This window comes from Oncorhynchus mykiss, chromosome 10 (genome assembly GCF_013265735.2).
Source record: "Oncorhynchus mykiss isolate Arlee chromosome 10, USDA_OmykA_1.1, whole genome shotgun sequence".
NCBI classification, from domain to species: Eukaryota; Metazoa; Chordata; class Actinopteri; order Salmoniformes; family Salmonidae; genus Oncorhynchus; species Oncorhynchus mykiss.
In genome coordinates, this window is record NC_048574.1 from 57,512,331 (window position 1) to 57,526,882 (window position 14,552).

General features: G+C 42.2%; 1 protein-coding gene across 6 annotated transcripts in view; it reads right to left on the reverse strand.

The window, feature by feature from the left end:
• The window catches only part of LOC110534344 (SLAM family member 5), a 28,133-nt gene that overhangs the window by 3,858 nt on the left and 9,723 nt on the right, over positions 1 to 14,552 (reverse strand). For 2 of the 6 annotated variants that reach the window (XR_005034183.1, XM_036933435.1), the window contains exons 1-2: positions 10,298 to 10,508; positions 9,549 to 9,642 (exon numbers count right to left, since the gene is read on the reverse strand). The exons of 1 other annotated variant lie outside the window; for it this stretch is intronic. Coding sequence is in view for 4 of the 5 variants with exons in the window: in XM_036933435.1 (XP_036789330.1) it covers positions 9,549 to 9,633 (85 nt within the window). In the remaining variant the exon portion in view is untranslated. Of the gene's footprint in view, positions 1 to 9,548; positions 9,643 to 10,297; positions 10,509 to 14,552 lie in introns of those variants that run through there. 3 more of the 6 variants (XM_036933434.1, XM_036933431.1, XM_036933433.1) reach the window with 2 other exon arrangements.

A 14,552-nucleotide genomic window follows, 5' to 3' on the forward strand; every position in this document is an offset into this window, starting at 1 on the left:
TATGATATTGTGATCTGATGTCAGACTGCACTGAAGATGACATGAAATTAGTTAATGTTTTCTGCACGTCTGCAATGTAGTCCCCTGGAATGATACTAGTGACTTGAATATCCCAGTCCTTCTTAGTTATTTACAGGCCTAATTTACAGCCCCCAAATAAAAGTCAAGGATATCACTGAAAAATCACATGACTTTACAGAGATATTTCATTACCACCGATCATAAATAGCCTAGATCGTGTCCTCTGAATTTCAGGGTCAGAGGAACTGTCACGAATCCCGCCGAAGATGGTGCCTCTTCTTGTTCGGGCGGCGCTCGGTAAAATTATGAATCATTTCAAATTCCTTATATTAAACAAACCTGACCACATTATTTTGTTGTTTTTTATTTACGGATATCCGTAAATAAATAGACGTGGAGGAGGCCGTAGGAGGGCAACAACCCAGCAGCAGGACCGCTACCTCCGCCTTTGTGCAAGGAGGAGTAGGAGGAGCACTGCCAGAGCCCTGCAAAATCACCTCCAGCAAGCCACACATGTGCATGTGTCTGCTCAAACGGTCAGAAACAGACTCCATGAGGGTGGTATGAGGGACCGACGTCCACAGGAGGGGGTTGTGCTTACATTCCAACACCGTGCAGGACGTTTGGCATTTGCCAGAGAACACCAAGATTGGTAAATTCGCCACTGGCGCCCTGTGCTCTTCACAGATGAAAGCAGGTTCACACTGAGCACGTGACAGACGTGACAGAGTCTGGAGACGCCGTGGAGAACGTTCTGCTGCCTGCAACATCCTCCAGCATGACCGGTTTGGAGGTGGGTCAGTCATGGTGTGGGGTGGCATTTCTTTGGGGGGCCGCACAGCCCTCCATGTGCTTGTCAGAGGTAGCCTGACTGCCATTAGGTACCGAGATGAGATCCTTAGACCCCTTGTGAGACCATATGCTGGTGCGGTTGGCCCTGGGTTCCTCCTAATGCAAGACAATGCTAGACCTCATGTGGCTGGAGTGTGTCAGCAGTTCCTGCAAGAGGAAGGCATTGATGCTATGGACTGGCCCTCCCGTTCCCCAGACCTGAATCCAATTGAGCACATCTGGGACATCATGTCTCGCTCCATCCACCAACGCCACAGACTGTCCAGGAGTTGGCGGATGCTTTAGTCCAGGTCTGGGAGGAGATCCCTCAGGAGACCATCCGCCACCTCATCAGGAGCATGCCCAGGCGTTGTAGAGAGGTCATACAGGCACGTGGAGGCCACACACACTACTGAGCCTCATCTTGACTTGTTTTAAGGACATTATATCCAAAGTTGGATCAGCCTGTAGCGTGGTTTTCCACTTTAATTTTGAGTGTCACTCCAAATCCAGACCTCCATGGGTTGATAAATTTGATTTCCATTGATCATTTTGTGTGTGATTTTGTGAGCAGATTCAATTATGTAAAGAAAAAAGTATTTAATGAGAATACTTAATTCATTCAGATCTAGGATGTGTTATTTTAGTGTTCCCTTTATTTTTTTGAGCAGTGTATTTCAGATCATCAGATCAGACAGATCATTTCAAAACATCAGTTATGAGTTACTGAGTTATTGTTCCAAGAGCAGCTGGTAAAATGATGAGCTCCTAATATCTATTATTATTATTATATTATTATAATATTATTATTATTATTATTATTATTATTATTATTATATTTTTTTAGTAAAATTATTTTGAGGAAGAGTACATTTGAGAAAAACAAGTGAGTGAAAGATAAGGCTAAGAATACAACATCAGAAGACAACTTTTATCCAGATAACTCAACTGGATAGCTAACAAGCTAACAGTTGCATACACGTTTCTATGGGGTTGCTAAGCTTTTCTAGCTACTGGCTACCTGCTGTTAGCTTAAAAATCTAGCTAGCTAACAAATAAAAAAAAGGACAATCAAAAAGGACAGGACGAAGGACAGGAAAACTAGTACCTAAACTTACACAAGCAAGGGAGAACTATTCAGACAGAAAACAATCGAGGTAGGCTTTGCTTACATTCAAAAACATCTAGCTACATCTAGCCAAGTGCAAACCAGCTGTAACATATACTGCAACCAGCTGTAATAAACTAAGACGGAAGAAATCAAGGTGGATCTTCTCAAATTCTTGGCATGCAGCCCTGAGCAAGGCAATCAAACATCTTAAAATGTGTGGAAACAAGACCATGAGACAATTGTATGTAGACACAACCCCAAAATGTAATATTAAAGAATATAATAACAGAACAGTAATGATCCGAGGTCTTATAGGCAGAAACTCAAACATGATGTACCAGTGAGAACCATTCAACACTGGTCCGACCAAATGGAAGCCACGCTTCAAGATCGTTTTGATCACGCTGACTGGAATATGTTCCGGTTAGCCTCAGAGAACAACATCGACCTATAAGCTGACTGAATGAGTGCGTTTATAAAGAAGTGCATTGGAGATGTCGTACCCACTGTGACTATTAAAACCTACCTTAACCAGAAACCGTGGATGGATTCACTCAAAACTAAAAGCGCGACCCACCGCATATAACCAAGGAAAGAGGTCTGGGAACATGACTTAATATAAACAGTGTAGTTATTCCCTCCGCTAGGCAATCAAACAAGAGAAATGCTGGTACAGGGAGAAGGTGGAGTCGCAATTCAACGGCTCAGACACGAGACGTATGTGGCAGGGTCTACAGGAAATCACGGACTGCAAAAAGAAAAACCAGCCACGTCACGGACACCGACTTCACGCTTCCAGACAAACTAAACACCTTCTTTGCAATCTTTGAGGATAATACAGTGCCACTATCATGGCCCGCTAAACAAGGACTGCTCCCCCATCTCCTTCTCCGTGCCTGACGTGAGTAAAACATTGAAACGTGTAAACCCTCGCAAGGCTGCTGGCCCAAACGGCATCCCTAGCCACGTCCTCAGAGCATGCGCAGACCAGCTGGCTGGTGTGTTTATGAACATATTCAATCGCTCCCTATCCCAGTCTGTTGTTCCAACATGCTTCAAGATGGTAGTGCGTAGTGCGTTGCAGTTGTTCCTGTACCCAAGAAGGCAAAGGTAACTGAACTAAATGACTACTGCCCCGTAGCACTCACTTCTGTCATCATGAAGTGCTAAGAGAGACTAGTCAAGGAGCATATCACCTCCACTGTGCGGGAAAACCGGTTAGTTGAGGTAGTATGTACATGTAGGTAGAGTTATGAAAGTGACTATGGATTGATGACAACAACCGAGAGTAGCAGTGGTGTAAAGAGAGGGAAAGGGGGGGTGGCAATGCAGCTTCTACCCCCTTATGGCTTGGGGGTAGAAGCTGTTTAGAAGCCTCTTGGACCCGATGCTCCGTTACCACTTGCCGCGTGGTAGCAGAGCGAACAGTCTACGACTAGGGTTGCTGGAGTCTTTGACAATTCTTAGGGCATTCCTCTGACACTGCCTGGTATAGAGGTCCTGGATGGCAGGAAGCTTGGCCCCAGTGATGTTCTGGGCCGTTCGCACTACCCTCTGTAGTGCGTTGCAGTCGGAGGCAGAGCAGTTGCCATACCAGGCAGGGATACAGCCAATCAGGATGCTCTCAATGGTGCAGCTGTAGAACCTATTGAGGATCTGAGGACCCATGCCAAATATTTTCAGTCTCCTGAATGGGAATAGGTTTTTTCGTGTCCTCTTCACGACTGCCTTGCTGTGCTTTGACCATGTTAGTTTGTTGATGAAGTGGACACCAAGGAACTTGAAGCTCTCAACCTACTCCACTGCTGCCCCGCGATGAGAATGGGGGCATGCTCAGTCCTTGTTTTCCTGTAGTCCACAATCCTCTCCTTTGTCTTGATCACGTTGAGGGAGAGGTTGTTGTCCTGGCACCACACGGCCAGGTCTCTGACCTCCTCCCTATAGGCTGTCGGTAATCAGGCCTACCACTGTCGTGTCATCTGAAAATTGAATGATGGTGTTGGAGTCGTGCCTGGCCGTGCAGTCATGAGTGAACAGGGAGTACAGGAGGGGACTGAGCATGCACCCCTGAGGGGCCCCTGTGTTGAGGATCAGCGTGGCGAATGTGTTGTTACCTACCCTTACCACCTGGGGCCGGCCCATCAGGAAGTCCAGGATCCAGTTGCAGAGGGAGGTGTTTAGTCCCAGGGTCCTTAGCTTAGTGATGAGCTTTGAGGGCACTACTGTGTTGAACACTGAGCTGTAGTCAATGAATAGCATTCTCACATAGGTGTTCCTTTTGTCCAGGTGGAAAAGGGCAGTGTGGAGTGCAGTAGATATTTCATCATCTGTGGATCTGTTGGGGCAGTATGCACATTTGAGTGGGTCTAGGGTTTCTGAGATGATGGTGTTGATGTGAGCCATGACCAGCCTTTCAAAGCACTTTGTGGCAACAGACGTGAGTGCTACGGGCTGGAAGTGATTTAGGTAGGTTACCTTAGTGTTCTTGGGCACAGGCAGTATAGTGGTCTGCTTAAAACATGTTGGTATTACAGACTCGGACAGGTTGAAAATGTCAGTGAAGACACTTGCCAGTTGGTCAGCGCATGCTCGCAGTACACGTCCTGGTAATCTGTCTGGCCCTGAGGCCTTGTGAATGTTAACCTGTTTAAAGGTCTTATTCACATCGGCTGCGGAGAGCATGATCACACAGTCTTCCGGAACAGCTGGTGCTCTCATGCATGTTTCAGTGCTATTTGCCTCGAAGCGAGCATAGAAGTAGTTTAGCTCGTCTGGTAGGCTCGTGTCACTGGACAGCTCTCGGCTGTGCTTCCCTTTGTCGTCTGTAATAGTTTGCAAGCCCTGCCACATCCGACGAGCGTCAGAGCCGATGTAGTACAATTCGATCTTAGTCATGTTTTGATGATTTGCCTGTTTGATGGTTTGTCGAAGGGCATAGCTGGATTTCTTATAAGCTTCCGGGTTAGAGTCCCGCTCCAGGTCCACAGACAATGCAATTGCCATCACACTTCCCTATCCCATCTGGACAAAAGGAATACCTATGTAGGAATTCTGTTCATTGACTACAGCTCAGAATTTGACACCATAGTACCCTCCAAGCTCATTATCAAGCTGGATGCCCTGGATCTCAGCCCTGCCCTGTGCAATTGGGTCCTTGGCTTTCTGACGGGCCACCACCAGGTGGTGAAGGTAGGAAACAACATCGCCACAACATCGACCCCCCCCCCCCCCCTCCCTGTATTCCCTGTTCACCCACGATTGCGTGGCCATGCACGCCTCCAACTCAATCATGAGGTTTGCAGATGGCATAACAGTAGTGGGCTTGATTACCATCAACTACGAGCCAGCCCTCAGCGAGGATGTGAGGGCACTCGGAGTGTTGTGCCAGGAAAACAACCTCTCACTCAACATCAACAAAACAAAGGAGATGATCGTGGACTTTAGGAAACAGCAGAGGGAGCACCCCCCTATCCACATTGAAGGGACAGCAGTGGAGAAGGTGTAAAGTTATAAGTTCCTTAGCGTACACATCACAGACAAACTGAAATGTTCCACTCACACAGACAGTGTGGTGAAGAAGGCGCAACAGCCACCTCAGGAGGCTGAAGAAATGTGGCTTGTCACCAAAACCCTGACAAACTTTTAAAGATGCACAATCGAGAGCATCCTGTCAGGCTGTATCACAGCCTGGTACTGCACTGCCCTCAACTGCAAGGCTCTCCAGAGAGTGGTGCGGTCTGCACAACACATCACCGGGGGCAAACTACCTGCCCTCCATGACACCTACAGCACTCGATGTCACAGGAAGACCAAAAAGATCATCAAGAACATCAACCAACTGAGCCACGGCCTGTTCATCCCGTTGCCATCCAGAAGGCGAGGTCAGTACCGGTGCATCAAAGATGGGACCGAGAGACTGAAAAACAGCTTCTATCTCAAGGCCATCAGACTGCTAAACAGCAATCACAAACTCAGAGAATCTTCTGCATACATTGAGACCCAGTTACTGGCCACTTTAATAAATGGATCACTAGTCACTTTATACAATGCCACTCTAAATAATATCACTTTAATAATGTTTACATATCTTACATGACTCAAATCAAATGTTTATACTGCATTTTATACCATCTATTGCACCTTGCCTATGCAGCTCTGCCATTGGTCATCCATATCCTTACAGTATATGTACATATTCTCATTAACCCCTTTAAATGTGTGTGTATTAGTTAGTGGTTGGGGAATTGTAAGATTACTTATTAGATATTGCTGCACTGTCGGAACTAGAAGCACAAGCATTTCGCTACACTCGCAACTAACATCTGCTAACTATGTGTATGTGTGGCAAATACAATTTGATTTGAATACTAGGTTAAGGGTTAAGATTAGAGTTAAGGTTAGAGTTAGGAGTTAGGTTAAAGGGTTAAGGTTAGGGTTAACTAAAAGGGTTGAGGTTAGGGTTAGGGGAAGGTTTAGCTAGCATGCTAGTGTTTGAAAACTAGCTAAAAACTATCAAGTAGTTGAAATGTTGCTAATTAGATAAGATGCTAAATTTGACCGTGATGAGATTGAACTTTTGAACATTGAATTTGAGAATTATAAGAGCTCTGGGGGCCCATGCGCCTGTCATCGATGTGTATTTAATTTTTATAAAAATAATTTTGACAGTAACCTTCCAAAAAGTAATTCATAAACCATTTAAATTTCCATAGTACTGCTTCTGATGTGGCGGACTCACTAAACACAAATGCTTAGTTTGTAAAGATGTTGGAGTGTGCCTCTGGCTATCCGTCAATAAAAAAAACCAAAATGGTGCCGTCTTGTTAGAACCTGTTAGAGATAGGGGGCAGTATTTCCCCTTTGGATGAATTGCGTGCCCATAGTGAACTGCATAAAAATCTGTCCTAAATTGCTAATATATGCATATTATTATTAGTATTGGATAGAAAACACTCTGAAGTTTCTAAACCCTTTTGAATTATGTCTGTGAGTATAACAGAACTCACAGGGCAGGCAATTTTCCAAACTAGTTTTGAAATCCTGAAAGTTGGGGCAACTTTGACGTCATCGCCCCCTCCCTTCCCAACAAGTTATAGATCTGGAAACACTTCCTATGTCTTCCACTAGATGTCCTCATTCAGTAGAAAGTATAATGGAGTATTTGCTGTGAACTTTGACCTAATGGGAAGGAAAGTAGTAAGTGTCGCAAAAGATTTCCATGTGGTTGAGGCGCGTTTGCGTTTGAGTGCTTCGGCTGTTCCAATCAGCCCCAGATGAAAACGAATGATCTGGTTGGAATGCTATTGGATCTATATGATTATAACATCCTGAAGATTGATTCTGCACTTAGTTTGACCAGTTTCGTCAACCTGTAATATGTCATTTGGAAGTTTTGATGCAAAGTTATCCTGGACCAGAAGTCATTTTTTGGGCATTTGAGCTGAAAGTGGTAGCAAATGCTGCTACTTGGACACTAGAATTGAACATTATGAAACAAAACGATTTATTGTTGAACGAGGACTCCTTGCACTACATTCTGATGGAAGATCATCAAAGGTAAGGGAATATTTATGTTGTAATTTTGTATTTCTGTTGACTCCAACATGGCGGAGAAATATTGTTACGTCTGAGCGCCGTCTCAGATTATTGCAATGTTAGGCTTTTTCCGTAACGTTAAAAAAAATGTGACACAGCGGTTGCATTAAGAACCAGTGTATCTTTTTAATTATATGTAGAACATGTATCTTTAGTCAAAGTTTATGAGTATTTCTGTTATCTGGCGTAGCTTTATATAATTCCTCCGGATATTTTGGAGAATTTTCTGAACATGGCGTCAATGTAAACCGAGATTTATGGATATAAAATGCATATTATCGAACAAAACATAAATGTACTGTGTAACATGTCATATGACTGTCATCGGATGAAGATTTTCAAGAGGTTAGTGATAGATTTTTTTTTTTAAATCCTGCTTTTGTCATTTTATCTTTTGTTGGACAAAATGGCTACGTTTTTTCATTGTTTTGGTGGTGGTCTAACATAAATATATGCTGTGTTTTCGCCATAAAACATTTAAAAAATCAAATAGATGAACAAGGTGTTTATCTTTCATTTGAGGTATTGGACTTGTTAATGTGTGGAGGTTATATCTCACTGGCCATCCCCGAAGCCAACCTCCAAATTAGATCCATAATATCGCCAGAAACAAGGCAAACGTTTTTATAATCAATCCTCAAGGTGTTTTTCAAATATCTATTCAATAATATCAACCGGGACAATTGGCTTTTCAGTAGGAGCGAGAGGAACAATGGCCGCCTTTGTCTATTATGCACAAATCACTGAGAGCCACCACCTGACCACTGACGCAATGTTGTCGTTCACGCTCATTTTTCAAAATAAAATCATGTAACTGTCTAGTGGCTGTAGACACATTAGGGACACCATAGAAAAAGGAATCTGGTTTCTATCCCTTTCAATGGGCAATAGGGATGCATAGGAACACAGCGGTTTCAAAATAAGTAACTTCCTGATTGGATTTTTCTCAGGCTTTCACCTGTAATATCAGTTCTGTTATACTCAGACAATATTTTCACAGTTTTGGAAACTTTAGAGTGTTCTCTATCCTAAGCGGTCAATTATATGCATCTTCTAGCATCTGGTCCTGAGAAATATATACAGATATACATTTTAGCTACAAAATGAAGTCATGCAAAATATAAAACAAATAAAGAACACAAATAAACTTTAGAAGCACAACCATACTTTTCAAAATCACAGCGGCCCTACTAATTAAAGCTGAGTAATGGGGCGAAGAAAAGTAAACGCTTTACACTACTCCCCCCAACCCCTACAGTTCATTTTCAAGAGGAATTTGTAAAACAAAACAATGTCTCCTGCCCAGAGCTTGCTCATTCATGATGAATTCCAGGGAGTAGAGGTGATTGTCCCCAGAGTCAGAACAAAGGGTTAGGTATCTTGTTCTTGGCAGAGATATTCAGTTGCTTGGTAGAGATATTCAGCCATATTGGTTCCAGCCTGGGAATCTTAGAATAGGATTATAAAACATTGAACAATAATCAAGACACTCATCACACTCTTGCACAAGCCTGTGTGAAGGATGCTAATCTGCACTGAGTCACTTCAATTAAATTTGACGCACATAAAAGTAAAACTACTCAAGTAAAAGTCCAAAGTAGCTCATTTAAAATGTTCCCAGAGTAAAAGTATTTTAGTTAATGTTGACAATTAGCTAATGTTGCTACGGTTACACATCTTCTTACAGATCTTCCAAGCATTACATTGAAAAAGAGGAAATGTATAGTTTGATCTAGGTTAATTTATTTTAGGAGTTGCAACAAGGCACATCTGTAAAATATACTATTAACATTTGAAAAGAAATTAAACATTAAGACATTTTTATCAGTGGGGGAAAGGCTACTGAAATATCTTAATCAAGTATTGTTACTTTACATTTACTCAATTATAAGTACAATTACTGAATGAACTAATTTACAGTAATGAGAATTTATCACCTCTGGTTCACAGTATTACATATTAATTAGTAGTCAATATTCCACATGTATACTTATGCTCAAAATTGATTCAGGCCTCAATGTTTTGGCGGGCAGTATTCTTTCCAACTCGTTACACTGGTGGTGGGATCGTGTCATCTTTAGTATCTGGGGGACAAAGACAAATGATAGCTAACACATTAAGTGGAGTCAAAATTGATAGCCTAAACATGTGAATTGAGACATGTACCTAGCTAGCTATTGGTACCTAAAGTAACTGTATGCATCCAGATTGAGACTACCTAGTCAGTTAACTCAGAAACAATTAGGCAAAACAAAAAGCATACAGAAACTTAACCACCATAAAAGCACTAGCTATAAGCTTGCCAACTAGCTCCAATCATGTTACATGAACTCAGAGACAGGGAATAGGTCTAGCTTTGTAAAATCTAGCCAGCCAAACCGGATGGGAAACCAAATGTTTGAGCTAACTACCTGACATGAAACAATGCAGTAGTGTTAAAGTTAGGCTTACAGAATACATGCTTTCTACAGGCACTGACATAACTAGCCAGCCAAAACGACATTACATTTTTTGCTTCCAGGCACACAGCACAGAACAATTGATTGTTAAATAGTTAGCCAGCCAAGTTAGAACATGTTAGCTAAGTAACGTTAGTTAACTAGCTAACTAATGTTTGAGCTAGCATGCATGGGGTTGCCAAAATGATCTAATATTGTCAATGACTGAGATGTCATTTTGTTAGCTAGGTCTATTTAACCTGAATGGATAATAAACAATGTTAGATAGCTTTTTACTCACAGTTTTTGGTCAGCCATAGCACCTTGCCCATTTATCCCTCAAAGTAATTCCACTATGAGCAGGCGGCACTGTCTGCTAGACTTGCTACCGCTGCAACAATCCTCATTCAACAGCTTGCTGGATAACTTTGATTTGGCAGGAGAATTAACCCAGCATTAACAACCCAACCTTTCTCTTTTTAAAGATGTGACGACCCTCCCACTCTGTCTGCCAAATTCATTCTCTTTGTTCTTGTTTTCCTTATTAGGATGTCGGTGGGCGGAGCCGGGACGGTCGTTACTGAAATGGGACACACCTGGGCCTGGGTGTGTCCCGGGATAAATACACATTTTCCCCATTCATTAAGGAGACACAGCGTGCAGACACACTCCTGGATTTTGTGTTGTGGTGGTTTTTGGTGGTGTTTTTTGTTTTGTTGTGTTGTGTTGTGTTGTGTTGTGTTGTGTTGTGTTGTGTTGTGTTGTCCTGTGTTGTCCTGTGTTTTTTGGTGTTGTGGCATTTGCTTTGGCACCTTTCAACAACCCTCATTATTACATCTATGCGTGCAACCACTCACTTACACTACTGACTACATACACCATTGTTTATTGTATATAGGTTACTTCAGTTATTAAATATAATTTTGTTATTCCTTATCTCCACATTGTCTCCCTTTTTGTTACATGCTTCGAGCCGGTTCGTAACAGAAAACAATGCAGCATTTTTTAGAGTGTAGGTAGTTCTTTATGAGTTTTAGTTTAGAAAACGATCTCTCCATAGAAGCAACAGTTACAGCTTGATTGTCATGGCAACAACAGGGAAATTGGGCAGAAGGTAGTTGTGCTTCAAATACAGCAATTCTGTGAAATCTTTAATTCAGTCCCCCATTCTCCTAATTGCTGTTCTGGAGACAGGTCGTCTGGATACTGGACAGCCAATGAGTTAGCAGATGCAAACAGATCATCTTTACCAGACAACAACAGTTCTTGAGAGTTTGAACAAAAAAAGCTGTTTATGATTTTATTCATCCACGTGAAGCAGAATTTGAGTTGTGGTTGCAATATCAACAGCCCTTTATCTATGGTGTATCTTGGCATGCATCATTCAAGACTAATAATGCACAATTTCACATAATGCACAATTTCTCAGGAAAGACTGTCTGGTGTGGCAGTACTCAGTACAGAAAACAGTCAGTCTCGCAACCTGGACATACAGGCCGTGGTGTAAACATTTGCACATAAAAAAATGTGGAGAACTTCATGACACCAGGGGAGTCTCAAATTGGATTGAATTAGATTTAATTTACCTTGAATATTGAAGCCCATTTGTGTAAGGTATTATCCAGACAATAACCGCTGAGTTCAACAATAAATAGTGGGTGAATTTATCCTCAAGCCGACTACTTTTTTTCCCTAATTTTCCTATTTGATGTTTAAAGTTGATACAAAGTTATTGGCTAAACACGATATATAGCAATAGATAGTACAATGCATAATGAAACAATCCCTGGTAAGTTAGTGTTTTGAGGGTGGACTGACTGTATTATATAGCATTAATATACTGGTTTTACGCTCAACTTTCTATCCAAGCTGGGAGAGATCATGAGGACGGCTCATGTCATACAGGTTCAGGTAGCCCATACAGGACAGCAGTAGGGGTGCATGGGTAAAATCATGGGGAAGTCAAGCCAGGAAAAAAATACATATTACAACTTATGTGTTGGGATAATTGCATTGTTTGCTCTATAACCTGTTAGTTCATATGTCTTGACACCGTGACATGTGACCCGTTTCAAGAAGCTAGGTGTATTTCGCACGTCACTACTTCTTCGATGAGGTTCAACGGTGGTTGGCATCCAATAAATGTTGCATTACCACCACCAACTAGACTGGACAATAACTACCTAATACCATACCATCTAACCCTGCGCCCATTAATACCCCACCACACTACTCCACTATTTAAACCTATCTAATCCTACATTCCGAAAGGACGGGACACCACGACTCAACACACCCTGTAACTCTTCTGACTTCAAATCTCGTACACCCAAACATTTCTCTGCAGCTGCCACCACAACCTCTATTTTCTGTGACTTTTCCATCCCTGCGGGACAGATGATAACCATTGCTACAAATGCTAAAAGCCAATCTTACTGTAGCATATATCATTCTTTGGCCTATCCCTCTGTGTTGATACAGATCTGCTACTCACAAGACTCCTCTCAGTATCCCGCCCCCTTGACCCATCTTTCTCAACTTTCTTTACTGCCTCATACATACAACACCCTCTGCTCTACACTAACCCTAGTAACTTCAACCTGCCTCTCTCGCACCGGACACTTCTGATGCCCAGACTCATGGACACCCCTACAATTAAAACATTCCACATTTCCCCCCAATGCTACACATTCCTTTATCTCATGCCCTTCTGCACACTTTTCACACCTAGGAACCTCCCTCCTACACACTGCTGCTACATGCCCATAGGTTTGACACCTGTAACAGCATAATGTATTTGGCACATACGCTTGTGCGGGATAACTGAAATATCCTAACATCACTTTGTCGGGCAGGGACTCATCATGAAAATTCAAAAGAACAGACAATGACTTCTGTTTCACCACTCATGCCACCCTGTCTGCATCGCACCAAATGACGAGTATCACAAAATGCCCAGGAATCTTTCCCTTTCAGTTGGTCCACTTTCACATTCAGTGCTACCCCATAATCACTCCTTTCAATGGCACCATTTTCTTGCGAGCAAAGCAAGTCACATCTCTTGTCCCAATTCATTTGGTGAGAAGCGCCTCTGCCCTCTGACCAGCAGAAACACAAACAATTATAAAAAGACCACTTCGGGTTACCTTCATCAATTCCACAGCACCCAACTCCGTTTGTACTCACCGTGAAACCACAAATGGATCAGCCAAAAGGTAGGGTTCCACCTTCTCCAAAAATGTCACTCCTACTGTCACAGACTCATCCTTATCCTGACTGTCAGTGCAAGTTTTGGGCTTCAAATATTGCACGTCACTACTTCACTGGAGAGGCATTTGAATGTTTCTTTTATTTTTATTTTATCAAAACGTGTTTTTCCCCAAAAAATGCATTCTGGAACAGGTGAACTTTCATGTATGTGCCTTTTTTTTTAAATGTATTTCATTTTATTAGAATCCCCAGTAGCTGTTGCGAAAGCAGTGCTCTTCCTGGGGTCCACATAAAACATGAAACATGACATAATACAGAACACTAATAGACAAGAACAGCTCAAGGACAAAACTACATGTCACATTTAAATGGCACATGTCGCCTACATATCATTAAATACACACAAGCTATCTAGGTCAAATAGGGGAGAGGTGTTGTGCCGTGAGGTGTTTCTTTGTCTGTTTTGTGAAACCAGGTTTGCTGTTCATTTGAGCATTATGAGATGGAAGTTCCACTAATGGCTCTAGATAATACAAAACACTTTCATGAATTTGTTCTGGATTTGGGTACTGTGAAATGACCCCTGGTGGCATGTCTGTCTCTCCTCAACTCTTAGCCAAGAGAGACTGGCGTGCATAATATTTATATTAGCCCTCTGATGACAATGAAGAGCAAGACGTGCTGTTCTGTTCTGGGCCAGCTGCAGCTTAACTAGGTCTTTCCTTGCAGCAGTCAACCACACGACTGGACAATAATCAAGATAAGACATAACTAGAGCCTGAAGGACTTGCTTTTTTGAGTGTGGTGTCATCAAAGCAGAACTTTAAAGTAATACTTAAGTCGTTTTTTGGGTATCTGTACTTTACTCAACTATTTATATTTTTGACAACTTTTACTACTATTTTACCACATTCCTAAAAAAAACATTGTACTTTTCACTCCGTACATTTTCCCTGACAACCAAAAACACTTTACACTTTGAATGCTTAGCAGGACAGGAAATTGTCAAATTCATACACTTATTAAGATTAAACTTGGTCATCAAATCAAATTATATTGGTCACATACATACTGTATGTTTAGCAGATGTTATTGCGGGTGAGAAACAATGCTTGTGCTTATAATTCTGATAGTCCAGAAATGTAACAAGTAATATCTAACCATTTTGTCATGTTGTGTCTTGTCTCTGTCCTTTCCCTTCACCCTGTCTCCCTCTGCTGGTCGTTGTTAGGTTACCTTTTCTCCCCCGCTTTCTCCCAGCTGTTCCTTGTCTCCTCTAACTACCCATTCACCCCGTTTCCCACCTGTTCCCTTTTTCCCTCTGATTAGGTCCCTATATCTCTCTC